The following is a 26,832-nucleotide window of genomic DNA, read 5'->3' on the forward strand; positions in this document are numbered from 1 at the left end:
CATTGTATTTGTGCTTCATGTTAGCCTTTATTAAATAATTGATATTTTACAGGTAAGGTGTCTGTTGCAATGCCTTACAGCAAGACAGGTGAAAGCAAATGGGAAGTGGAACAGTTGTGTAAAGAGTTTTCAGGAGGGTTTTTTTCCTTGTTTGCTGTTGGTGTTTTGTGTTGTTGCCCCCTCCATTCTGCTGTAATAACATGAGGTGGGAGAATTCAGTGTAACAGGGTTGGCACAATTGTTGGGAATACAAAACTGCAGCATTGGTTGCTGAAACCACACCATTACTGAAAAATCCTGTTTTCTTTCTCTGCTGGCTAAATGGAGATCATTTACAGTACAGGTACACGCAAAGTTTGTTACATACGGCCTAAATGCAAAGGCAGAGTAGTGTTTTGAAATTCAGGGAATGCTAGTGCCCTTCTCTCTGTGCCCACTTTTTGTTTTTGTAAATCTGGTTTGCTTAAATATGAAGAGGTAGACCTTGTGCAGATAGACCTTTTTCTCTGACTTTGCTGTAGTAATCCCACTGATATTTGTCTTTGCAAACATAAGCATTTTCCCTGTGTTCATGCTGGAAATTATCAGAGTTTTGACTGTTGGCAACTTTGCACCTTCAGATGCCTGAAAGAAGGGGTAGTGATAACTAGGGAGATTTACATCCTACCTCTGAGCAGCTGTTGACCTACCAGGAAGTTTTGACAATCTCAGATAATGTGGTATTCACATATTATGGTGTCATTCCAAATTGGTAGCGTTTTGTCCTCTGCATTAATGCCTGGGGCATTGCATTTTTCTTTGCCAGTAGATGCCTATATAGTAATTATTTTCAGTATTAGTCATGTTTAAAAACTAGTATTTCATTCCTCTGTAGAGATACTGTATTAAAATAGGATATTACACACTTGGAAAGCTCTGCATTATGCAGATTTTTTAAATCCTTTGTAATTAATTATGTTCTGTTTTGGGTTTTTTTTTTTTAAAGACTGCTGATTTGTTGACAAATGCAAAGCAATTTTGTGAACATATAATGTACATTTCCTCAACAATAAGCTTGATTCGCATGAAATAATCAGTTTCTAAGGCTTACTCAACTTGTTTCCTAATAAACAAGTGCTCTTATTCTGCTTATATTGAGCTGTACTTCCACGATTTTAGATACATGTATTTTTGTCTTGTTAAATATTCTACTTGTTTTGTCTCTCTTCTTGTTTGGCTTTGTATTACACACCACCTGGTTTGGGTTTATTGATTGTGGGTGGGGGGTTTAACTAATTGGTGTTAAGTGTCTCATGTAGTTTCAGTTTAGCTAAGCTGTTTTCTCTTGCATCAACACTAAAAGCAAAACAGGCAGCGTTCACAAAAAAAGCCTGGCTGGATAGGCCTTAGAAGCACCACCTCCTGCTCTTTCATTTTTATGTTAATTTTGGTTACATGCTCTCTTGGACATGTTGTTATTCAATGGAGCTAAAAGATTTATGGTCCATACTTTTCATATCAAATTAAAACGTGCTTAGAGGGGAACATTCAACCAGTGACTTGTCTGCAGCTGCTCAGCTATCTTCGGTGCTCCAGTCATGATACAATACAGAATTGTAACATTTTCTGAACCGGTGCTGTGGTCAGAGTTTCTATATTAGGTTTGTGCTTGTAATTTCTTTCTCCTCTGGCAGGAAAAAAACCCAAACAAGTTGGAGGGAAAATTGTGTCCTGGGGAATAATGAGATTTGAACTTGTTTTCTAAGCTCAGTTGTGCTGTTACAGAGATCTACCTTACCCTTTCACATTTTTTTAGTTTTCTTAAATGGTGAAAAGTTAGGTTACACTAAAGGCTTTCGGGGAAATAGAAGAGGGCTCTGTGTTTGACCTGTCTTTGAGATGAGCAATCTCTCTGCTTTGTGTTGATGGCCATATTCATTAAGATGTGTATGAATGTAAAATTTCACCAAGGCTTGGTGAAAATTCATCAGCTATGTAAGGAATGCAGACAGAAATATCAAACTTCAGTGTGCACTCTCACCATTCTAAGTTTGTTCTCAAGCCCAGCAGGGACAAGAAGGGGAGAGGGAACTCAGCCATTGCATTAAATAGCAGCCAGCTTGCTGAGCATGAGGTTTTTTTAATGCCCCTGTCAATGGCACTTTGCTTCTGGCAGGTATTTTCTAAGGGAAGATTTTACTGTTGGGAAAGAGAGAAAGAGGTGATTTTTCAGAAATGCACTGCTCATAGATTTACTGCTTGTTGGCCAGTTTTTATAGCTCACATTTGCTTTGTGACTGTAGCACCTCATCTCTCTTCAATATGTATTTGCATTGGGCATAAAAACGTTACAGCCTTGGTCATGTAATATGTAAATCTAAATTACAGGACTTACTGCAGTATGGTTGTAGGCTTGACCTTGTATTTCTCTTTCAAGTCCTGCATATGTATGTTATGTGGTCCAGTGCTTCTTTTCCATTAAAGAAATGGGCATTCTCCTTATGATGCAGTAATTGCAGCTCACAGGTAAGACACATTTTCAACCTGCTACAGTCTCTTGATTTGTGTCTGGCAAAGAGCTTCAGCTAGCTCTGCGTTTATATTTGGAAGGAAAAGCAAATGACAATTCCTAAAACTTCCAGTCATTTGGTTCTGAAATTGAAATACATGTTTGAAATCTTTCTAGGCTAGCACGTGAAAGGTTGTGTTCTTTTTGGGCCTTCTGATCCGCACCATGCTGTCTACTTGCCTCCCACTTGGCAACATGAGAAGGTCACTGCTGCCTGCTGGGGTGGAAGCAGGTGTTCGTGTCAGTGGCAAAGGTCTGCTGAACAGTAGCATGCTTAGGGGTTGCAGTGATGCAAGTGGGCTGCCCAGACTGTAGCCTGGGAAAAGCATTCCCTGAATCCTGCCTAGGATCAGATCTCAACCATACAAGAATCCTCAGTTTGGGGTTTAATTGGTTATGGCTTGCTGGCAGAAAGTGTGCCAGAATGTGCTAGTCCTTGGGACAGTGCCTCTTGAAAAAGTTCTTTAGAGCAAAGCTAAATCCCTAACCATAAGAAGCAGCATTTTATGTAGTTAGAGGATTTGATCTTTTAGGGGGTTTTTGTTTGTAAATTCTGCTGTCTGCTTTGACCTATATTTCAGTGAAATAAAGATGCTACTTCCTTTCTGTTCTACTGTGAATGTGCATTGCAATGTATAATTTTCAAACCAAAGTAGTTCTCATGAGGTACGTTTTAGTTGGGGAGAGATAAGCAATTGACATGAAACCTTCTGGGCTTCTTTCAAAGGAGAATGCAGCACAAAACTTAAGAGATCCTGAGAATGCAAATGCACAATTTACCTCCAAGGTCATCTTGAGTACTGGGAATGCTGACAATTATACCCACAAGAATTGGTTTCCAGTGCTAAGTGGTAACTGTTTCTGCTGGCAAGCTGCTTGGAAGGTGGTCAGTTGTAGCCACAGCTCTCTCCATAGAGAGCAGCAGGCATGACTTTCCCAGGCATTTTCCTGGGGAAGGCTGTGAGAAGATCAGAGAAAAGAATGAGAAACAATTCTTATCTCCACTTGCTGCACATATTGTTGTGCACACATGGAATGTGTTATGGAGATTTGTTTACCAAAGGGTGATTTATTAATTGGACACTGGTGATGGTGTTTGGATTGATTGACCAACTGGATCAGTCTGTATCGGACTGTCTGTAAGGGTGATGAGTTTCTTTATAAGAAGTATAGTATAATATAGTAGAATAAAGCGATTGATCAGCCTTCTGCAATCATGGAGTCAATGCTAATTATTACCCAGTTGGAGGCCTGTGACGACACACTGACACTTACAAATTCCAGAAACACTCTTGTTCATGGCAGTCTTAGGAACTGCCTTGTTCTGCAGGCTGGAGTATTGGTGCATTCTCTTTTGTCACATAAATAGGAATGTCCTTCTTTACTGAATCTCTTTTCTTTTAAACCCAAATTTGAGGTGTTCCAAGTACGCTCTTGCTTGGGGCATAACATCTTCAGAGCTGGCAAAGAAACCTTTTTGTGGGTGGACGGGAAGATACTTGCTTCATTTAGCATGTTTTGTCTTCAAGGACATCTAGATTGTAGATTTCAAAGTAATGACGAAGTTAGAATTTCTAAAATGAATGTTGTTCCCTGGTTCTGGTAACTCTGCCACCTGTTTTTGCACAGTTAAAAGGAGGGCAATATTCCAATATTACCTTTTCCCCCTAGTCTGACTAGTTCTCTTGTGTCTCATCTACAGCTATCTTATGACAAAGCAAGGCCATGCATTAAACCAAGGCTCTGCAAAGCACTTTCGTGCCTTGAAGCTCCCAGAAAAAGGCCCTGTATTTGAACTGAGCTTGTACTGGACCTGAGCATCCCCTCTGCAACTCTAGAAAACTTGACATCACACATGGACATTCATGCAGGAAGGATCTTTGAGAGCTCTTCTGAGGTTTCTTTTTGAAGGGAGGTGCTGTAAACTTAAAGTGTTGGAAAACTCCCTCTTTTTTTTTGGTTGTTTTGTTGTTTCTTTTTTTTTTTTTAACTTAATAGTGAAAGGTCCATTATTGTACAGTGGCATACCAGGGAAATGGAGCCTGGGCTTCACAGTTATTCCTATTGCTGGACAGCTTTATGTGATGGGGATTGAACCCACCATACTTTGTAAGATTGTGCTTGGGATAGCTGAAATACCAGGCTCTTTCTAAGGAATGAATTGCCAAACAGTGAATCTGACACTGTGGCAGGATAGGTTTTACATTTTTTAATGTATTCTAGTTGCAATACATTGAAAGCTATTGAGTTACTCTGGATCTACACGTGGGTAGTGAGCTAGTTAATGTCAGTTGTTGGTTTTGGCAGCATTTATTTATAGGCTTACAAAGATATTTTTCAATTTATAGGATAATATTGTGATTATCTGGGAGCATAAGGGGAGTCATGGTATTTACAGGCATGAAATACTTGTTCAATTATTCAAGCTTCAGCCCTAGTTTTTAGTCATAAATTCTAGTCTTGTGTTGCCAAGAAAAATAAGAGGACAAAATCCATTAGAAGCAGTAGGTGAAATGTTCTAATGGTAGTACCTTTGTGTTGTAAACCTCCCCTTTCTTCCACACCACATTTCTAACCATCAGGCTTTAATCTGCCCGTGTCTGACATAAGGAACTTGAGCTGCTTCAGTTTTTCTTTAACTTGTAGGCACATGTTCTTGCCATTTCTTAACTTCTGGTTTTGGTGAGATAAACAGGGAGATGTGATTACTGTAAAAGCTCTAATTTTCATTCCTCCACTTAATGGAATCACTATTTAAATTTACTTTACTCTTCCACTCCTTTTTATGAAGAGTAGTTGTCAGTATTCCCATTGCTGTTGGTGCACCTCCCATGTTTTATTCAGCCAAGCCCTTCAATCATAGTGTCTTACCCAACATCTTCATCGTCCTCTGCATTTTTTTTACATCTGTTTTGTCATAGGACAGAGTGCTGCATTCTTAGAAGTATTTTTTTCAATGATTGCTGGAGTTTGGCTGCAATAAGACACTTTTTGTCTGCTTTCACATAGACTGCTTTCAAAGTTTTTCTTTTTTGCTTACTCACATGTGGAAACCCAGAGCACCAGGAATATTTCTCTGTCTGCTCTGGGGTGTCCTGACCCCCAGGGGAGCACTGACTTTGACCCTCATTCATGGAGAAGTTTCCTAGACTTCAAGATAGACTAGAATCCACAAAAGTGTGAAATAGATTATATAGAGTAGTGTAGGTGTATCACTTGGTGAGAAATTTAGATTTTGGGATTTTTAGTATGTTGTGGATGGAAGCAAGATGGAGGGCACAGGGTGTTGTCCTGGGTTTCTTCTTCATGCTTCTTCTTCCTTCTTCTTCATGGGTTTTGGTGGCATTTTGTAATTGGGCAGAAAAGTTCACATTGTGGGTTTCAAGGGACCAGTTATTGGGTTAAAAGGGAAGATAATTTAGGTGTCCTTTCTTAATTGGATAGTTTAGCCTTAAAAGACCTTGTAACAAGAGATTGTTAGCCATTTTGTCCCTTGCTAATGAGAAAGCTACCAAGCTCACAGTAGTGAGACTGTTTCACTAATAAGAAATAATAAACACTCGAGTCCAAATATGAACTATTGTCTCAAATGCCTTCAATCCAGACCCAGAGAAAGCAATACAGGGCCAGCACATTTTCTCCAGAGGCAGAGGGGACAGCAGGGCAGCAAACACGCTGGGCATGACTGCAATTGTGACCAGCCCACGTGGGGACCGTGGTCACGTTCCCTCAGGCAGGACACGGTGGCAGGTTCATCCCTCAGCAGGGATGTGCTGTGTGCCTGGCAGTGCCAATGCCAGGGAGGCTTTCCCAGGGACACATTCCAGTCTCCTGGGTCACGGCAGCTCCCTGGGATGTTGTTTTGAAAAGGAGATCTATGACAAAGTGCAGCCCAAAAGAGCAAGTGAAAGCCTTGCTCCCTTGAATCCAATGGGGTTTCTGCCTCCCAGTGTCATGGGGTGAGGGTTTCTCCCAGGCTCCCCCATTTATCCCTTGAAGCCAATGGGGTTTCTGCCTCCCAGTGTCCCAGCCTCCCCCATTTCCCCTTGGCTGAGGTGTCAGTGGGCACAGCACAGTGTGTACACAGTAATTTGGGGTGCATGCAGGCCCCACAGAGATGACACTGGATGGAGAAACTGCAAGCAGCCATTCTCCAAATGCCCCCTTCCAGAAACAAGAGGCAATGGCACAATGGCAGAGCTGGGAAATGCCAGGGTGCAGAAAGGCACTGATGGAGGGAAAGTTCCCATGGCCACTGGAGAAGCCAGCTCAGAAGGCCTGGGGGGTCCAGGATGGGGAATCACTGCCTCTCAGGCTGGCCAGCAGCTGCAATTCCCTGTGCTGCTTCCTCCTGCAGACACATCCATGTGCTCCTGGTGCTGGGGATGCTGTGGCCATAGCAGGGGTGGGTGGCTGTGCTGTGTGCCCGTGCTGGCCCCTCCTTGGCTCCTGCAGCAGCTGAGCCCAGCACAGAGCACAGCTCAGCTCTCACAAGGGGATGGGCAGTGGTGTCCCCTCACTGACCTCACTCCAGAGAAAAATAACTCTGCCCAGGACCCTGCTCCCTGCCAGCTCTGTCACGGGTCTGCTCCCCGTGTCACAGCTCTTTGTATCACATGCATTTATATTACAGTGCTGTCTGCACAGCTGAAATGCTCCCCCTATCCTTTCTATACTTTTCCCCAAGGCAGGCAATAATTTCTTTGCCTCATTTCTGGATGGAAAGTCTTCTCCTGATGTATAAGATGAGGTGTAGCTTCCACAAACCCTCCTTTCTTTAGCAGGAAATATCTCCCTGTCTCAAAATCTCCCTAGCTGGATGATCATTTATCTTTGGGTTTCCACTGGGTTCATGTTTCCTGTTTTCTTCTTCCAGATTGTGATCCCTAACTGGAGATATTTTACAGCTCTGCTTTGCTTTCCACATATCACTGCAGAGATAATCTCTGAGCAGACAGTTTCTTTTTTCCTTGGAAGTTATTGGGGAAAAAAAGTAACTGAGCTATCAAAACACGAGTGCATCTTTGAAACCCAAAAAGCTCCTCTCTGACCATGCATCCTCCTGGCCCCAGCACATCACCCAGTAATTGAGATTTCTGCCTTTCCAAGTATTTGCTTTCTGTCTGCTTCTCCTTTAAATTCCCAGGAGCCTTCTGGCAGTGCAGGCAGTGCTGATCCCGTTTTACCAGCAGAGAATGCCTTACACTTGGTTTTGTTGATTCCTTTAATCTAAACTAAGTCATTCACCCAGAAAGTTCAAGGCTCTGGAAAGGTGACGCTTTGGGCCCCGTCCCAGGTGAATGTTCCCATTCCCTGCCAGCTCCCAGACGGGTAAGGACTTCCCAGCTCCACAGGCCCAGCTCTGCTGGAGTCAACTGTTATAAACCTGCCACGGGGGATGAGAGCTCATGAAAGGAAAAGGAGCCTCTTTATTGTCTGTCTGCTTGCCTGCCTTCGGTGCTGCTTCCCGTCAGCACTGTTACCCCAGGACTCCCACACAACATGTCCCAGAAGAGAAATTCACAGAAGAGCACAGAAATGCTCTTCCAGAAGCACAGAAATGCTATTCCAAAAGCAGAGAAATGCACAGAAGAGCACAGAAATGCTCTTCCAGAAGCACAGAAATGCTCTTCCAAAAGCAGAGAAATGCACAGAAGAGCACAGAAATGCTCTTCCAGAAGCACAGAAATGCTCTTCCAAAAGCAGAGAAATGCACAGAAGAGCACAGAAATGCTCTTCCAGAAGCACAGAAATGCTCTTCCAAAAGCAGAGAAATGCACAGAAGAGCACAGAAATGCTCTTCCAGAAGCACAGAAATGCTATTCCAAAAGCAGAGAAATGCACAGAAGAGCACAGAAATGCTCTTCCAGAAGCACAGAAATGCTATTCCAAAAGCAGAGAAATGCACAGAAGAGCACAGAAATGCTCTTCCAGAAGCACAGAAATGCTATTCCAAAAGCAGAGAAATGCACAGAAGAGCACAGAAATGCTCTTCCAGAAGCACAGAAATGCTATTCCAAAAGCAGAGAAATGCACAGAAGAGCACAGAAATGCTCTTCCAGAAGCACAGAAATGCTATTCCAAAAGCAGAGAAATGCACAGAAGAGCACAGAAATGCTCTTCCAGAAGCACAGAAATGCTATTCCAAAAGCAGAGAAATGCACAGAAGAGCACAGAAATGCTCTTCCAGAAGCACAGAAATGCTATTCCAAAAGCAGAGAAATGCACAGAAGAGCACAGAAATGCTCTTCCAGAAGCACAGAAATGCTATTCCAAAAGCAGAGAAATGCACAGAAGAGCACAGAAATGCTCTTCCAGAAGCACAGAAATGCTATTCCAAAAGCAGAGAAATGCACAGAAGAGCACAGAAATGCTCTTCCAGAAGCACAGAAATGCTATTCCAAAAGCAGAGAAATGCACAGAAGAGCACAGAAATGCTCTTCCAGAAGCACAGAAATGCTATTCCAAAAGCAGAGAAATGCACAGAAGAGCACAGAAATGCTCTTCCAGAAGCACAGAAATGCTATTCCAAAAGCAGAGAAATGCACAGAAGAGCACAGAAATGCTCTTCCAGAAGCACAGAAATGCTATTCCAAAAGCAGAGAAATGCACAGAAGAGCACAGAAATGCTCTTCCAGAAGCACAGAAATGCTATTCCAAAAGCAGAGAAATGCACAGAAGAGCACAGAAATGCTCTTCCAGAAGCACAGAAATGCTATTCCAAAAGCAGAGAAATGCACAGAAGAGCACAGAAATGCTCTTCCAGAAGCACAGAAATGCTATTCCAAAAGCAGAGAAATGCACAGAAGAGCACAGAAATGCTCTTCCAGAAGCACAGAAATGCTATTCCAAAAGCAGAGAAATGCACAGAAGAGCACAGAAATGCTCTTCCAGAAGCACAGAAATGCTATTCCAAAAGCAGAGAAATGCACAGAAGAGCACAGAAATGCTCTTCCAGAAGCACAGAAATGCTATTCCAAAAGCAGAGAAATGCACAGAAGAGCACAGAAATGCTCTTCCAGAAGCACAGAAATGCTATTCCAAAAGCAGAGAAATGCACAGAAGAGCACAGAAATGCTCTTCCAGAAGCACAGAAATGCTATTCCAAAAGCAGAGAAATGCACAGAAGAGCACAGAAATGCTCTTCCAGAAGCACAGAAATGCTATTCCAAAAGCAGAGAAATGCACAGAAGAGCACAGAAATGCTCTTCCAGAAGCACAGAAATGCTATTCCAAAAGCAGAGAAATGCACAGAAGAGCACAGAAATGCTCTTCCAGAAGCACAGAAATGCTATTCCAAAAGCAGAGAAATGCACAGAAGAGCACAGAAATGCTCTTCCAGAAGCACAGAAATGCTATTCCAAAAGCAGAGAAATGCACAGAAGAGCACAGAAATGCTCTTCCAGAAGCACAGAAATGCTATTCCAAAAGCAGAGAAATGCACAGAAGAGCACAGAAATGCTCTTCCAGAAGCACAGAAATGCTATTCCAAAAGCAGAGAAATGCACAGAAGAGCACAGAAATGCTCTTCCAGAAGCACAGAAATGCTATTCCAAAAGCAGAGAAATGCACAGAAGAGCACAGAAATGCTCTTCCAGAAGCACAGAAATGCTATTCCAAAAGCAGAGAAATGCACAGAAGAGCACAGAAATGCTCTTCCAGAAGCACAGAAATGCTATTCCAAAAGCAGAGAAATGCACAGAAGAGCACAGAAATGCTCTTCCAGAAGCACAGAAATGCTATTCCAAAAGCAGAGAAATGCACTTTTTAGTATGTTGTGAATGGAAGCAAGATGGAGGGCACAGGGTGTCGTCCTGGGTTTCTTCTTCATGCTTCTTCTTCCTTCTTCTTCATGGGTTTTGGTGGCATTTTGTAATTGGGCAGAAAAGTTCACATTGCGGGCTCTTTGGGATCAGTTATTGGGTTAAAAGGGAAAATAACCTAGATGTCCTTTCTTAATTGGATAGTTTAGTCTTAAAAGACCTTTTAACAAGAGATAGTTAGCCATTTTGTGCCTTCTAATGAAAAGCTGCCGAACTCACAGTTTTCACTGTTTTACTGATAAGAAATAATAAACACCTGAGTCCAAACATGAACTGCTGTCTCAAGTGCCTTCAGTCCAGGCCCAGAGAAACCGACAGCTGGTACCCTCTCACAGTTTTCACTGCTTTACTGATAAGAAATAATAAACACCTGAGTCCAAACATGAACTGCTGTCTCAAGTGCCTTCAGTCCAGGCCCAGAGAAACCAAGAACTGGTACCCCCACACTCACATGAGCTGGGATCTTCTTAGGAGCCCGAGGGGTTTTTGTTGACTTCTAATAACATTAACTAGTTCAGGCCTGAGAACATATTTTTGTACAAACTGAATAAAATATACACCATCATTAATGATTTTTCAGTTACAATCATATTACAGGATTGACTAGTTAGCCAGCTTTATATTAGAATCAACATGTCATGGAGTAGCCAACTCTAATATATTACAGAGCATTTAGTAAATTGCATCAACATTATCACTTGAAAAAAAAAATTATTCTATTGTTTTCCCCAGGATTGATGACACAGAAAGCAGGCTTATGATTTGTTTAGTGGTACCTGCGGTTTCCCAGTTTTTCAAAGCCTTATTAAAAATTTATATTGATGGGCAAGCTTTTCAGCTTTCCCAGTGTGGACTGGTCCCTCGAGAACAGGTTGCACAGCCAACATCTGTGAAGTGGGAGACCTCTGCTCTGCAGCTTCGGAGAGTTAAATTACTCATCCCTGCCTCCAAGTTAGGAAACAGGCAAAGGTAGGTGACTTTCACAAAATCTTGTTGCCAAGGAGCACTGAGCCCCCTGGTCTGACCAGAAACAGCCAGGCACCCTAGGTAGCTCCCTTCTAAACAGAAGAACACAAAAAGATCTGGAAGTGCAAAATAAAGCTTATTGGCTGTGCCACTGGCCAAAGAGTGTGAAGCCCAGCCCTTAACAGCTGCTTGAAGGGAAAGGATGTCAAATTCTGCCTTTTCCTGTTGCAGCTGCAGCCTGTTACTTCTCTGATCTCCAGGCTGGGCTTGCAGCCTCGGTTCCTTCTTAACAGCTGCTTGAAGGGAAGGGATGTCAAATTCTGCCTCTTCCTGTTGCAGCCTGTTACTTCTCTGATCTCCAGGCTGGGCTTGCAGCCTCGGTTCCTGCGCATCCGCTGTGCCTTCAGCCCCGTGCTCACTGAGACAGAAAGTGCTCAAGTGGTGGCCCTGTCACGTAGCATGCTCTGAGTTATGTAATCAAGTGCTTCATAGGGGTTTAGAACTACCAGTGCAGAGAAGAGAAAGCACTAAATGAAATGCCTGTGGAGGACAACAGTGAATTAGGTAATCTATTAAATTTTTCATCTCTTGGGTCTCTTCAAGCCCAGTAGCATCAGAAGCAGTATAAGTCTGAGAATTCAGAATCTTAAAATGAGAAAGTAATGGATGAAGAGCTCATTATGAAACAGATATACATGGAGCTGTATTGCTTTCCCCCCTTTTTTTTTCCTTTCTGAATAAAGCAGCAGGACTTTTGTTTACCAAACTGATTATGTATCCATCTTGGGTTTATCAACCTCCTTGCATGTCAAGCTGAACATGAATCATTTGCTAAAAGGAAACTATTTCCTATTAGGGTGGAGAATACAGCATGAATGAAAGATATTTTACAGTCTTGCGTAGCTTGGAAAGAAGCAAAGTGATTTTATTTAATATAGGATTAAATCAGACTGCAAGAAAAGTCTCGTCTTAACTCTTCTCTCCCCTTCCACATTGTATGAGTGGTATAATCAAAATTTAAACGACTCTACATGGGCATAGCTCTCTTTATATTGCTGGAGGTGAGCTGACTCATAGCAGCAGAAAATAAAATCCTTGTGCTTTATAGTAGGTTTGCTACTTTTCAGTGGTTTCACTGGTTTTTGAGTTGTTTCTCAGGACACCATTCCACTATTTGATAGCCTAATATATATTGATGAGAGGGCGATAATAGTATCTACTATCTATAATAAATCAATTAAAATAATAATAATATAAAATTATTATAAAATGATAAAAATAATAATAAATTCTACTATCTGCTTTCTCTTCCTTATTTTTCATCCTCTTGTCCCCTTGTTCAAACTTTTTATCAGTGTTTGAACAGGGAAGAGGAAAAATTATTTGTCGCACTCTCATCCTGTTACTGAGGTGCAGAACAGGGAGAAAAAAAGGTTTGTTTCTGGCTTATGACAAAAAATAAACTAGATGTGTGGTAATATCTGTCACATGCATTTAACAGAGTGCCTCTATTTGTGTTTCTGCCTATCTGTTAGAGGGATGCTTGCTGCAATTTGGGTTGATGCAGACTAGGTGGAGTAAATCTGAGCTGGTGGGGTGAGCAGCGCAAGGCTGAGGAAAGATGCATGAAAACAGACCACAGATGGGAGAGATAAACAGGATCCCTGGGCTGTGACTGAGGAGGCAGGTCTCTTTAATGGCTCTTAGCAACGCCCCTGCTCTGACCCTTCTCATATGTGAGGAAAATCAAATCAATACACTGTTCTTCAAACCACGATGCTGCAGCAGCAGCAGGGCATTGTGGCAGCCTTCGTCTCTTAAATTCATCTTCGCTTTTCAGTGTGCTGGTTTCTGGATATCCATCCTTGCATCTCTGCTAAGGAAGACTGACTGCATCTTTAATTGGATTGCTTGAGCTCCCATGCACAACCTTCTTCTTATTATCAAGTATTAGGTAGGCAATTTTAAAGTGCTTTTGGATTTGCAGGCTGCTGTAACATTGATCTGACAACCCTATTGTATTCTCTGTAAACATAGCAGAATCTTCTCTTTAAAACCTACTGTGTTTTAAATCTTGCTTTTTTCTGTTTTTGTGGTTGAGCAGGGGGGACTGCTGGTTTTTTCCTTCCTTTTAAAAAAAGATGTAGCTGATTTGTGCTTTTGGAAAAGGATATTCCCTCGTTGATCCCTCCCCTGTTCTGTGGAGCTATAACCCAGTGCCATACAGTTACTTGCAGTGTTGATGAACATCTGTTCAACTGTCTAACATTTAGGGCAGGCTGCTCAGTCTTTTATCCTTTAATTTTCCTGTGCATACTTCAAAGGTGTGGACTGGGACTGTGCCCCCTGAGTAAGTCCTCCCTTGTTTCCAGAGATGGCTAACAGAGGACCAAGCTATGGCTTAAGCCGAGAAGTTCAGGAAAAGATTGAACAGAAATACGACGCAGAATTAGAGTCTAAGCTGGTGAACTGGATTATTGTGCAGTGTGGAGAACAGATAGAGCACCCTCCTCCTGGAAGGCAACATTTTCAGACCTGGTTGATGGATGGAACAGTGAGTTTTGTCCAATTGCCCACTTTCATGTTTTTATTTGCACAGTGCTCCTGTGTTCTGTCTTCATTTAGATAAATTGATCAGAGCTCATGGTCAGTGCAGAAATATATGTCTTAGTATCTGATTTATTTCCTTTTGACCAAGAGTCTTTATCTCAGAATGTAAATTATCCTGCTAGTGCACTGAGATCAGTACAATATTTATGATTCTTATGAGTCATGCATGTTTTATATATAAGTATGACTCATTCCTTCAGCTTTTTCTCTCATGCAGTTAAATGAGATCTTTTTTTTTAAAGCAAGATGTATACTTTTATCTTAAAGAAATAATCAGTGTTGACAAGGAAAGGCAAAGAGATATAGCACATTTGAAGGATAGGATTGTGTCATAACTGTCTTCTTGGGAATAATTCTGTAGCTAAAATATTTTTTTCCATTGCTTTATTGAACAACAGGTAGATGCTGCTGTTTGCAGTGGCTGTAAGACCATGCTAGTCATTGAATCTCTGCCAAAGTGACTTTAATAACATTTCAGTTGATATTGCTTATTTTTTGGCTTGGGCATTAGGCTTCTTCTCTGTCAGTTGTTATATAACCTCCACCAATGATTGCTTTGTTGTTTCTAGCAGATTAGGATTTATATGGTTATGCTTTTGCCTCAGTTAATGAAAGCTTTAATGCTTTTCTAATATACTTTGATTATTATCAATTTCCTTTTTTGTTTTTAACTGAAGAAATTATGTCCCTAACGGAAACTGGCCAGATCAAAAGCATTTTGCAACATCATTTCATGTGCAGAAATTGCCTTCTAGTTCAGTGCCTGCTTTCTAATTTTGTTTCTGTCTTTATCTCTCAGCTGTTATGCAAGTTAATAAACAGTTTGCATCCAAAGGGAAACGAGCCTATTGCAAAGATCTCTGAATCAAAAATGGCTTTCAAGCAGATGGAACAAATATCTCAGTTCTTAAAAGCTGCTGAAATATACGGAGTAAGAACAACAGATATTTTCCAGACAGTGGATTTATGGGAAGGTAAAAATAATAAACTGAAAGTCAGTTTATAGTCTTCATTTTACTTTGCTTTGATGTGCATTTTGTCTAGGCATATTCTCTAATGAAATTATCTTTTGTTTCTGTTTGCCTTACCTCATTACCATGTTCTTCCAGTGCTGCATTATTTCCTCTGAGGGATTTATATTGCCCTGAGGGCATAACAGAACGTTTCCAAGCTCATGTGTTATCCAAAACCCCATCATTCTGATAGAAATTCACAGACCTAATAAAACAACTGTTCTCTCTGCTAATTATTTCAAAGTAAATAGCTCCTAATACGAACATGGAAAACCCTGATTTTCTGATGACAAAATTTTATTGCAGTCTTCAAATTATAAGCAAAGCTTAATTTGGAGCTAAGAAATGCATTCTCAGGAGCATATGTGCCTCTGTGAAGCTTATGAAGGTTCATTTATGACTAGTGAGAAACAAAACTCACTGCTTAATGCTGCATTAGCTGACCTTCTCTCTCTAAGGAGACAGTCTTTTAGGAGAGGTCACTATGGCAACAGCAAAGAAACTCAGTGTGCTCCTGCGGTTTTACAGTAAGGCAGGTGAAGTCTTACCATCCCAGGCTCGAAATGGAAACTGCTTGTTCTAGTTGCTGAAGAGCTGTGTCATTTGTGCATTCATGGGGCTGGTTTTGCCCGCTTCTATGGTGGTACATCCCGTCCTGGTGCTCTAGCCAAACACACTGTATACCCTGCATCTCCCTGGACAAGGGATGCAACGCTTTGCTTGAGCACTCAGAGCAAAGACAGCTGCAGAGCAGTGAAAGGCACATATGAAAGGGTCAAAAATCTTCAATGAGAATCAAACAGTGGAAAGAGGAAAATAATCCACTGAGAAAGCTGGCCAGCTTAGTTTGTGTAGGAGTACATATCAAAAGAAAAAAGTGGGGTATGTTTTCACAGGCAGTCAGAATATATGTGGAAGAGATCACTCCTCTGAAGGACAGCTGGAGAAATGAAAGACTAGGGAGCTCTTCATGAATGGGTTAGAGGAAAAGGACATACTGACAGATAGTGTTACTGGGATCTGTAAATGTCTCAGTGCCAGATTTGCTTGACAAATCCATACCTTTGGCACAAGGGCAGGATTGTTTCTTCCAGTTCAGTCTTTAGTGTTTTATGAAATCTATCTCTACATGTCTTAAATGAAGGGATGTTCACTTCCCTGAAGTAGCACCTTCCCACCCCTCAGCCTAGCAGACTGTTGAGAGAGAAGCTCCATCTAACTTGTAAGTTAGATAATTTCAGATGTTATTCTTTACAGTCTTTTGCAACTCATAATGGCTTCCTACCAGGCATATGAAAATATAGTACATTGATCCTTATGAGGAAAAGGACTTGCTTTGAAGACATAATGCTTACTTCTAGTGGCTGTCTCCTAATTTCCTTTCACTCATCACCTTTTCTCAACAGACATAAGGTGAAAAGATAGTAACTTCTAGAGGACAGGAAGTCAAAACACAACTTGCGAACTAGGAGGAAGACATACAAGACTTTTCTTCTCTGTTATTTTAATACTTCCAAAAGCTAATCTGTGACTCCTCACTTTCCCACTCCCTTTTCATCCTTCCTGCTGCTCATTTCAGTGCTGGGATGACATAGTATGTCTCTCCAGCAGTGAGAGCTCTTTTTGTCTCACTGTAACTCTGACCTCTGGCATCTGTGCTGCTTCAGGGCTGAATTGTCTGAACAGGGATGCCTTAGCTGGGCAGAAAGGACAATCTCTATTTCACTGTTTCATAATTGCAGCACTCCTACACCTCACACCATAATCTCTTTAGAAAGAGAGATATCAATATATGTTTATAGGGAAAAAAGTGTGTGACTGAGAAACAGCTTTCCCCTGGCACTAATTATTTTCCATGAGCTTTTGCTTTGAAATTCTTAGCAATGATTAATGAAAATATTTTAGGATATGATCTGCTGTTGTCTGTTTCAAACTTGCTCCATCTGTTGCACTTCTCTTCATCTCTTTGGCATCTTGATCCAGGGGAAGTACCACCTCTTTTTGGCCCCTTCTTACATAAATGTACTGTGCTGAGCAGCTTTTCCTGATCCACACCCAAGACGTGTTCGCTGCCTTTTACAGATGCCTCCTTGATATATTTCCAGGCAGGCAAGAGGCAGGTGAACCACTGGGTATTTGTTCAACATTTACAAAAAAAGCATTTCAGGAGTACTTTGCAGAGTGATTCTCCATCTTTTTGTTTGAACCTTCTCCTTTGTGGACCTGGAGAGGAGGTCTTTCCAGATAGGTTTCGCCTAAAGAGAAAGGCTTGGCACAAGAAGTGAGCAGAAACCCCCTCCTCCTTGTTTTAAAAACAGTGCCAAGTTCCTCTACAAGGCTGTGTTATTCAAAGCACACTTCAGAAGACACTGAGATGCAGGAGTGTCACCAAGGTGGGTCCCTGAAATGAGGCTGAAGCTGTGGGCCAGGTGGGTGACCCACATGGCTGTCAATAAACAAGTACGGGAGCTGAGGGAAGGCACTGACTACAATTTGCTGCAATTCCAGAGTCAAACCTGGCTTCAGGGAAGGTGTATGATCCCTTCTGTCAGGTGACTGCAATGGAAATTGAAAATTTTTCCCTGCTTTATTTCTTTTATGCTGACAATCAAGCCCTTTGTATTCTTTCTTGGAGGAGGGCCAGTGACACAAGACCACCTGGATTCAGGTCTTCCCTCACCCACAGCGCTCCTCATATGCAGCAAGGAGTCTTGAAGAGCAGAGCTGTGGCTTTGTTTTGTCACGTGCCGTTCAGCTCCCACTCACTCAGGTTTACCCCTGCAGCATCTCCCACTTGTCACTGACAAATAAAGCAGAGCTGAGCACAGAGCGTGGGGGGGCTGCCAGATGGCTCTGCAAGGCTGATCATCATATTTCACTGCCTGTCCTTTGTTCCTTTTGCTTTTTTCCTTTGCCTGCCATCATTATTCAGCTGATTCACTTTTCAATCCTTCTCCGCATCTCTTTTCATCCCAGGCAGTCACTGCTCTCCTGCTATATGGGAGGCATCCCAAGGACGTTGTATGTGGCATCTGTTACAGCATATGGTACATCTGCTGCTCCGGGAGCTCTCAGGGCTCCTGCCTCACACTCCTCTGGGTGCGCCTGCGGACGTGCGCATGGGGAATGTCGGCTCTGTGGCCGCCCTCTCCAGCAAGGACCCCTCTGATGCAGTTTGCCTTAAATACAGTAAAATGCATCAGTTCTGGAGGGCTGACAATTTATTTTATGAGCAAATGGTCCCCTGCAGATAGGAATTTTATGAACTTTAGTAGTCTGTATGACAGCCACAGTTGGAAGCTGATAGATGTTTTCAGCTTTGGTGTGCTGTCCTCACTTCAGCCACTGTGTTACAGAGCCCTGGACTGCATCTGCCTGTAATCAGGGTGATGCACTACAGAAACACAGGGTTTCTGTAGTGTGCACTGCTCCCTTCCCTCTACACTCCAGCTCATCTCATTAGTACTGGTCCACTGGAGGTATTTCTGAATTCTGTTATCATCGTGTCTCTGGTGTCTCCTTTTTTCTGAATTGTTTGTTTTCACATGTGAAGGGCCAGAATCAGATTTGTTAACTACATACATTACTTTAGGAAAGAGGAAGAACTGGAATGAAAGAGGCAAGGGGAGTAATAGAAATGCTTATGGAAGGATTTCGTAAGGGAGAAGCAAAAGGCAGATTTCCAATAATTTACTACCTCACACAATTGGAAATACCTGCTGCAACTTATTTTTGCTAGAGGTAAATGTAGCATGTCTGGATTGGGTCATGAGTTATGTAACTTCTATTTGGCTAAAGCTGAGACAAGCCCTGACTTTCTGAACTGAGGAATGAAGTAAAATAGCATAGGGAGAACATGGAAAAATAGTGGACCAAATGGGAGAAATTAAAGGTATGAAACTGAATAGCATCATAGTATGTAGGAATGTTTAGAAAGGTGCTTTGATGATTAATTTGGGAAGGACTGATAGAATTTATCTGCACAGGAGCTCCCAGAATGCTGTGAGCTCTGTTAGCACAGGGATTAAACTGACTCTGAATAAACTGAGACTCAGCACTGTTATTTAACACAATCTTCTCCTTCAGCCACATTTTACTGAGTATATTACCATTATTTGCATACCAAAATAATCTTTCCTTAGGAGAAAATTTTGTCAAAGGGATTCTATAGACTTAAAATGGTATGGAGGAAGGCATGAAAATAATCAAAGGCCTGGAAACCTGGAAATGCCTGAAAAATTAAGTTTTGCTTTAACTCCATCCCTTTGTTGACTTTAATAACCTCTTGTATGTCAGTACTTTCATTTCAGCAATGGTAAAATAGCATTTATAATTCTATTAACACATATCTTCAGGGACCTGGGGGAGTTAGTTAATACATCACATAAAACTGGTTTTCACTGTGCCAAGCTATTTGTTGAGCAAGGATTTCCTACGTTAATGTCACTGTCTGGCTTTCTAGGGAAGGACATGGCAGCAGTGCAGAGAACCTTAATGGCTTTGGGCAGTTTGGCGGTCACCAAGGATGACGGCTGCTACAAAGGAGATCCGTCCTGGTTCCACAGGTAAAGTCCAGAGCTCAGCTGCTCAGAGCTGTCTTCCCTGGGAAGCTGGTAATATCATCTGCCTTTAGGCTTTAAGGAAATTTATTGGGAAAGGAAGGGAAGAGTATTTCCCAAGTTTCCTTGTAATAGGGAGGTTTTTCTCTGGAGGCTAGAGAAGGGAAGCAGGAAAAGTGTATATTTGTCAGCAGGTTTGCTCTCTCACATCAGATAGCAGACAGAAAGACTAAGGAAGGCAAGGCTGTTAAGGATGTCTGTGAACCCCCAAGCAGCAACCCCTTCAGTAAGCAAAGAGAAGGCATGAAGTCTCTTTACTTTTTTCATCAAACCAAAAATTATTTAATTTCTTAGGCTTCTTTATTCTTGGGAAGCACTGCTTATCTGTGAAGAATTCTCTGTCTTGGCAAAGCTGTTTATTTGTTCTGAAATTCCATTTATTTTGGCTAGGGAGGGACAGGAAGAAAAGGAAATCCTCCTGCAGTTACTCTCCTGCCCCACAGGCATATTATTGACATAAGTTTCTGCCATCCAAGAGTATCTCTTACACAGAAATGTCGAAGGCAGGTTAGCAAAAAGAGTTGACTGCTTGTCTTTTCTTTGCTTGAATTTTCTGATGTCTAGGTGAGGCTCAGCAAAAATAAAGCAAACTTCACTTTGTTTGTCTTAAACCCTGAGCTGGTTAAACTGAATCTGAGATTTGAATTTTAGGTGAATAAATGCAAACTCCTATGCATTGTTTTTATGAAATCAAGTTACATTAACTTAATACCCTGCACAAATAGATTTATATTTACAGAATATAATTAGGTTTAAAATTGATTTAAAATCCAATTACATTCTTTAATATAAACCAGACATGAAATCACTATGACCCAGACAGGCTTATTTGTTTTATGTAACTAAAACAAAGTCCCACATGGAAAAATTAATTTTCATCTAGACTCTTAATTGTGGGTGGGAACAGTTTTTGTTGACATGGATGAAGATATGATCACCTCTCTTCTCTTCTAGCTGTCTGTCCAACCCATACTACTTGGATAGCCAACCCATATCCATTGCAGTCCCTGTGATATACCTTAATACCATCTTACAGTCGCTGCCTTAAGGAAAGCCAGTGTTACGGCATGTTGCCAGTCAGGAGCTGTTTCCTGAGTAGCTTCCCTATCCCTTCAGGCAGACCAAACCCCCTCACTGCCACCCAGTGTTACTCATAATTCAGGGCTTTCAGGGTGGTTCTTAATCACCTTAAGCTGAATTGAGAGACCAGTATCAAATGGCATAAGAGTATCTGTGCAGGGATTGACAGCGATTAGGGTAATGCCGCACTTACCCTAAGCCATTTAACTTTCCATTGCCAGTGTTTCACATTCCCAGTGCCATCAGACTGATGTCCCTGTCCTTACATAGCAAGATTCATGGACTTCCATAGCTGTTTGTTATTCTGTGGCTTGGCAAACACAAGCACTAGTGTAAAGTTGGCACAAAAATTTGACAGATCTGGTGGGCACAGTTTTAGGTAAGAGTGACACTGGACAGGCCAAACAGAACTTGACATAGTATGAGACATGGCAGGTGAGTAGACTTGCCTTCGTCTCTTTTCTTAGTCTCAGTTAAGGCCATTTCCACTCATCTAAAAACAAATCTCATACATGTTATCTGTAAGACCATCATACACTCAATGTGGGGCTTGTGATGGTAAAAATAACACTATATGATCCAAGCCATATATGTAATCAACTTTTATTAGCCTATCCAGGCTATTCTTTAGTATCTCCTTTTATTTCTTCTTTGCAGTTCTCATTTTTTTCTGTGTTTAATTACTTTTGACTTTCTGTGGAAATACTCATCAGCATAGCAAAAAATTCTAGGAGGAAAGAGGAAAGAACAGTACAATACTTTCCTGTTTTTTAAATTAAAATAGAGGCAGACACAGTGAACCTGAGATTCAATTAGGTAACAGGAGTTGTTCTAAAAACATCCTCTCATGGAGATCCTGGCAGTAGTTTGCTGCCTGTGTAAGTATTCTGGAAAAGAAATTAAGCAGCAGTGAGAGAGGTCTGCTTTCTGAGGCATCACAGTCCTGTGTGCCTCCCCCAAAACAGAGTTTTTTCTGGCAAGAGCTGTGGGATCTGAGAGCCTGTGGTGGGTCTCTATAAGCCCTCTTACTGGTCTATACTTCACCACTTGAGGACTCATTCTGGAAAATGACTGGTCAGTCCTGGTGTCCTGTGGATCTTTCTCCCCCTTCCACTTTGCTGGGCTTTCACGTGGACGTGAGTTCGTCTCCCACAATTTCCTGAGCACCCTGAGCCTAGCAGAGGGTTTAAGTGCTTTTTTGGAGTTGAGCCAGGGTTGTCAGCACAGTGCAGGATCTGATTCTCACAAGAGAGGGTCATGTTGACGGTTTTCAATCACAGCAGGTACCTAACCTAGTATTCTCATCTAGTGAAGGGGTGGGGAAGAAGAGGGGAACTGTAACTCAATGCCATATTGCTGCGTAACCTGTAACCTAATCACAGGACAGACACAGCAGGGAAATAGATTCTACCCACGTGGGAGTAGGGTCTGGTAGATGGAAAGCCTCCCTCAATCTGGGACTCTGCCAATTCATATGGTTCATTTGATAACAACAGGCTGATCCTTCTCCATTGCAAATTGCTTGTTTTCCCCATCTATTAGAAATGAAAGATGATCCAAGATGAACAGTTTCTTGCAAGGCAGCAGAGTGCAAACTTTTCTCCTTCTTCTTAGCTGCCACTTTGGCCTTCAATGCTATTTTCAGAGAGAAAAAGGCTTCTTTTATGTTCCAACAAAGATTCATTGATCCAAAGGGCTTTTGAGACCAGGGACACTGGACAAAAGTGGTCAGTATGTTTTGACAGAAGATAAAGAACTGTCATACAGTTAAGACACAGGTGCAAAGGGCAAAGCCTATTGCTTAGGAGGCGAGAGATCTGGAAATGGCAACAAGGCAAAGGTTGTCCTGCTGACAACCAGTATCCCCTCTGCAAATATGATCAAGTCCCTTCTCTGACCCACTGCTGCCCTGGGTACACTCAGCTTTTATTTACTCCACTGACTGAAATTACTCCAGTTTTTACTGTTGCTCTAGATGGATATCAACTTGTCGTGCAGCACAGGTAAGTGTCTCATGGATCAGATCCCATGGACTACAGCTGTTAAGAGCTATAGGGCTCAACACAAATTAACACTATTTTGTGTTTTATATATAACACTTCATGAATAGTTTACCTGTCACAGCTTCTGGGGAAGTCCCTTGGGGTTCTGCAATAGCGGGGACAGTAAAAGTGTAAAGTACTGTAGGTTTGACTAGAGCATTACTTCTATCTGCAGGAAAGCAATTAGCCCAGCCAGTATTGTCCAGCACATGGGATGGGGCAAATGACTTAATGTATTACAAAGGATATGAGCCAATTTCAGACTGATTTTCATGGTCATAATCCCTGTGTTATTTCATGATCCTACACAGAATGATGATATGTATGTATGTTGCTTTTTTGTGTGTACCTGGACAGGAAAGCACAGCAAAATCGACGAGGATTTTCAGAAGAGCAGCTTCGGCAGGGACAGAACGTAATAGGCCTTCAGATGGGCAGCAACAAAGGAGCATCACAGTCGGGCATGACAGGCTATGGGATGCCAAGGCAGATTATCTAAAAGCATCTCTGTCTGTGGAGAAAACACTCCTCTGCAGCATGGTCTGTTAAGGAAAAAAAAAAAAAAAAAAAAAGAAAAAAATGCTTATTAGTTCCTTTTCTGCCTGGTTTTTAATAGTTAGTGCTCTCTAAAGTTTGGGGTATTTTTGGTTTGGTTTGTTTTCTTTGCAGCTGCAAGAGTTTGCCTAGGAACTTGGGTTTTGTGGTGGTGTGTGTCAGTTCACAGCACGTGCGCACTGCTGCCTCCTACTTTTCACTTCTGAACTATGCAAATACAATTATTCTGTATTAATTTATTGGCAAAGTGTTATCTTCCATATTTGTCTCACACTGCACTTGTATTTCAACCAGTAACCTCGTTCTTCAATCAGTGATGATATTGTTTGACTGAAGAATAAAGACGAAATAAAGATACTTCAAAGACTCATTACTTAAAGGAGGTAAACACTGAAACCAACAACCACATGGTACAGTGCAGATGAGTTAAATATTTTCAATGGTCAATCTCTCTCATCTCTAACCCAGAGCGCTCTCTGAATGACTCCCTGCTATAGTATTTACAGTCTGTGTTAAATGTTCAATTCAGTTTTTGTCTAAAGGCACACCCAAAGTATTTTCCTAAAAAGAGGAAAAGATTTATTATCCACTGAGTCTGATTCATGCAGTCCCAGCCAATCTAGCTCGGAATTTTCTTGACCTAGTGTGCTGGGTCATCTGCAACCCACAAATTTGTGGAGCAAGCTAAAATCAGTTTTATAGGGAAAGCAAAATCTGAGCATAAAAAGAAAGCAAAGTAAGGATTAATTCACTATTTCCCATTGGCAGGTAGACATTTATCCAATTCCTGGAAAGCATGGCCTCAGCATGCATGACGGTTACTTGTCACCACAGTTATTCCCTTCCTCTTCTTCCCTGAGCTTTTGCTGCTGACCATGACACAATACGTATGGATATCCTTTGGCCAGGTGGGGTCAGCTGTCCCAGCTGTGCATCTCCCAGCTTCTTGCCCACTCACAGCTGTGGGGACAGAATGACAAAGAGAAAAGACCTTTGCACCATGAAGGGAGTTTAGCAGTAGCCACTACTCGTGAGTTATCAACTTCTTTAGTCCCCAGTCCAAAGCACAGCACCCAGCCAGACTTGGTACACCCACCAGCAGGTGAGTCCCCAAACTTAGGGAATTCTCCACTGTGAATGAACAGTCTTTCAGACAGAGGTGAGAATAGGCTTCATCTTGTGATAGTTGCTACTACACCAAGCAAAGCCCAAAACAAGTTGTGTTTTAAATGCAAAACAAGAGATAGAACAAAAGTACCAGAATGGTTCTGACCTGAAAACCACCCACAGTTCAAATTCAAATAATCTGTTATGTTCATTTATGAAGGGCTGTAAATGTGGCTAGTGGTTTGGAGACAGTTTGCTGGAGTGTCAATAAAAGAAGTGGCTGACACAGTCACCAAAGGCTACCAGAGCGTTCTCTGAGTACTTGATTTGCCTGTCAGCACAACTGCCTTGGGGCTGTGCCCCACACACACTTGAGGGGTGCACACTATTTTCTATGCAGGTTTCCTTGCTATTGACTGTCTCTGGGCTTTCACTCACAAAGCCCATTCCACCTCTTCCCCACAAGCAAGAGGGAAGGGAAACATGATAATTTAACCCTGTGGGTTCTTTGGTGTTTTTCTTTTTAATTCATGACAGTCTTTCAAGAAGGCCTGAAAACATAATATCTAGGCAGGTAACAAATGAAGATTAATCTTTTCTGACAGCTCTCTGAGTGCTTACATATATAGATGGAGTGATTTCTGTCTGGCTTTGAATCCAGTGACACATGCTGACAGCTAAGTGTTTACTAAGTAGCCCTAGGGCCAGCCACACTCAGGTTCACGTGGCTTCAAAAATTTCTACGCTGAGTAAACTGAAAAGGTGGTTCCTTCAGCCCATGGGAAGCCCTCTCTTCCCTGCCAGGAGAAGAGAATAACATGTCCCCACTTCAGCCAAGCACTGCATAGAAAGTGATGTGAAGGTCATGTTATATCGTTGGGGATGAGTGGATCTGCAGTAGCCGCCACTGAAAAGGTCCTGTCTCCAATTGTACCTCCTCTTACAGCTGCCAGGGCATCTTGGCTCCTCCACTGTCCTACTGTCACACTGGTTTGTGTTTACTACCTGTTCAGGGCTATTCTTCTGTTATTTAGGTGAATTAGCTCAGCAGAGGAGCAGATGACAACTCCAGAGGGTGCATCTCAGACAGAGGAGCTCACATTTCAGTTGTGGTAGGGCAGTTGTTCAGTGCAAAGTCTAGTACATAACTTCCCCCTAGATATGACATTAGTTGTAGCATGAAGAGACCAGCAAGTTTTCATATTAAAAACAAATAAGCTGATTAAAGAAATCTGGGCTGATGGTAAGACAAATGCCTGCCACCAGAAATTCCACCTTATGAATGTGAACAGCAGCCACCATCCTCTAATAGAAACTACAAAGTCATAGCCACAGCGGGCAAAATGGCTGGATGGGAGGAGCTGGAAGAACTGCCTTCAGGCAGGTAAGAGGTCTGAGAGGTCCAAACCTGACCCTCTGCCCCACACCACCCTCACAGGGGACACAGCCTGCAGGATCCATCCCAAATTTGGTGACATTGGCCTCCCCTTTCTGGCTGCAGAATTTTCATTCCATTTTCCATTCGTACGTCCTCTCTGAAAAGACCATTTTTAAGAGCTACATGGCAAATTCCCAGGATATATTGCTTACTCTTTTTCTGATGCTAACAGTCTCAATAAAGTTATAGAAAACATTGTCTGCTTGCATATTAAAAAAAAAAAAAAAAAAAAAAAAAAAAAAAAAAAAAAAAAAAAAAAAAAAAGAAAAAAAAAAAAAAGAGTAAAAAAAAAAAAAAATGCAACCAACTGTATTAGGGAAAAACAGCTAAGTGCTCCAAGAAAGAAAATCTATACTGTGTAGCTCCAGACAGAGGACCTGGTTGAGTGGGAACAATGGCCAAAAATACTGATTCCCCAGAATCTTATTTTTGGCAACTAATCCCCAAGATAATAACATACTCTTTCATTACCTTAATCCATCAAACTAATCTAGCTGTTAGTATCTGGCAGTCAATGCTGCAAAGTACACTTTATTCTGGGAGTTAGCTTTATCCTTTTATATTCCTATATGACAGATATAGAAATATTAATGTTATTGTTGATTAAATGCTAATATGCTCTGGCCTACTAATATTCTTCTATTAAAATATCCTTACTACTAAGTTTACAAACATCCTAAGCTAAGAAGTAAATTAATACAGTACATGTTAGTTGCCACCAAGTTAACAGAAAACATCATCACTTTTCTTATATTAGCAATAAGCTATTGTAAATTTGCTTCTACTGCATCAAAAGCACCTATGCAGGTCTCCCAGAAGGCTAATTAATTTATGTGACAACCTTGTGTATTGTTACTAGTTAAAAGCCTTGATATACATTAGAATAAAGACATACAGAAGCTTTGAACACTAGGGGATAGAGTGTGTGTTTGGGAGGAGGGGTTTAGGGTGTTTCCTCTCCTAGCTCTCTAATGCTCAGGGGAGAGTTTCCCCTGCAGAGGATGAACAGTATCTCACTGAAGGCTTTGAAT

The 26,832-nt window shown here is 41.7% G+C and overlaps 1 protein-coding gene across 3 annotated transcripts; it reads left to right on the forward strand.

Moving 5' to 3' along the window:
* The first annotated feature begins 11,791 nt into the window (after positions 1-11,791).
* Positions 11,792-23,613, forward strand: TAGLN3 (transgelin 3). 3 transcript variants are annotated; one of them, XM_041463818.1, is made up of 6 exons: positions 11,792-11,901; positions 13,178-13,291; positions 13,710-13,891; positions 14,747-14,921; positions 19,423-19,525; positions 23,059-23,613. In XM_041463818.1, the coding sequence occupies exons 3-6, from the start codon at positions 13,712-13,714 to the stop codon at positions 23,198-23,200; spliced, it is 600 nt and encodes a 199-aa protein (XP_041319752.1). In that variant the 5' UTR covers positions 11,792-11,901; positions 13,178-13,291; positions 13,710-13,711; the 3' UTR covers positions 23,201-23,613. The 3 variants fall into 3 exon arrangements, with proteins under 3 accessions (XP_041319752.1, XP_041319751.1, XP_041319750.1); XM_041463817.1 differs by lacking the exon at positions 11,792-11,901 and having other exon boundaries at positions 12,903-13,291; XM_041463816.1 differs by lacking the exon at positions 11,792-11,901 and having other exon boundaries at positions 13,118-13,291; positions 13,662-13,891.
* Positions 23,614-26,832: the final 3,219 nt, after the last annotated feature.

This window comes from Pyrgilauda ruficollis, unplaced genomic scaffold, assembly GCF_017590135.1.
Source record: "Pyrgilauda ruficollis isolate IOZ18807 unplaced genomic scaffold, ASM1759013v1 scaffold17, whole genome shotgun sequence".
NCBI classification, from domain to species: Eukaryota; Metazoa; Chordata; class Aves; order Passeriformes; family Passeridae; genus Pyrgilauda; species Pyrgilauda ruficollis.

What these genes read in the sequence shown, in the direction of transcription:
- TAGLN3 (XM_041463818.1), top strand. Translation starts at nt 13,712, where the DNA reads ATGGCTAACAGAGGACCAAGCTATGGCTTAAGCCGAGAAGTTCAGGAA. An exon ending in CCTGGTTGATGGATGGAACA is followed by an intron (nt 13,892 to 14,746) that starts GTGAGTTTTGTC and finishes TTTATCTCTCAG; the next exon opens with CTGTTATGCAAGTTAATAAA. An exon ending in GACAGTGGATTTATGGGAAG is followed by an intron (nt 14,922 to 19,422) that starts GTAAAAATAATA and finishes CTGGCTTTCTAG; the next exon opens with GGAAGGACATGGCAGCAGTG.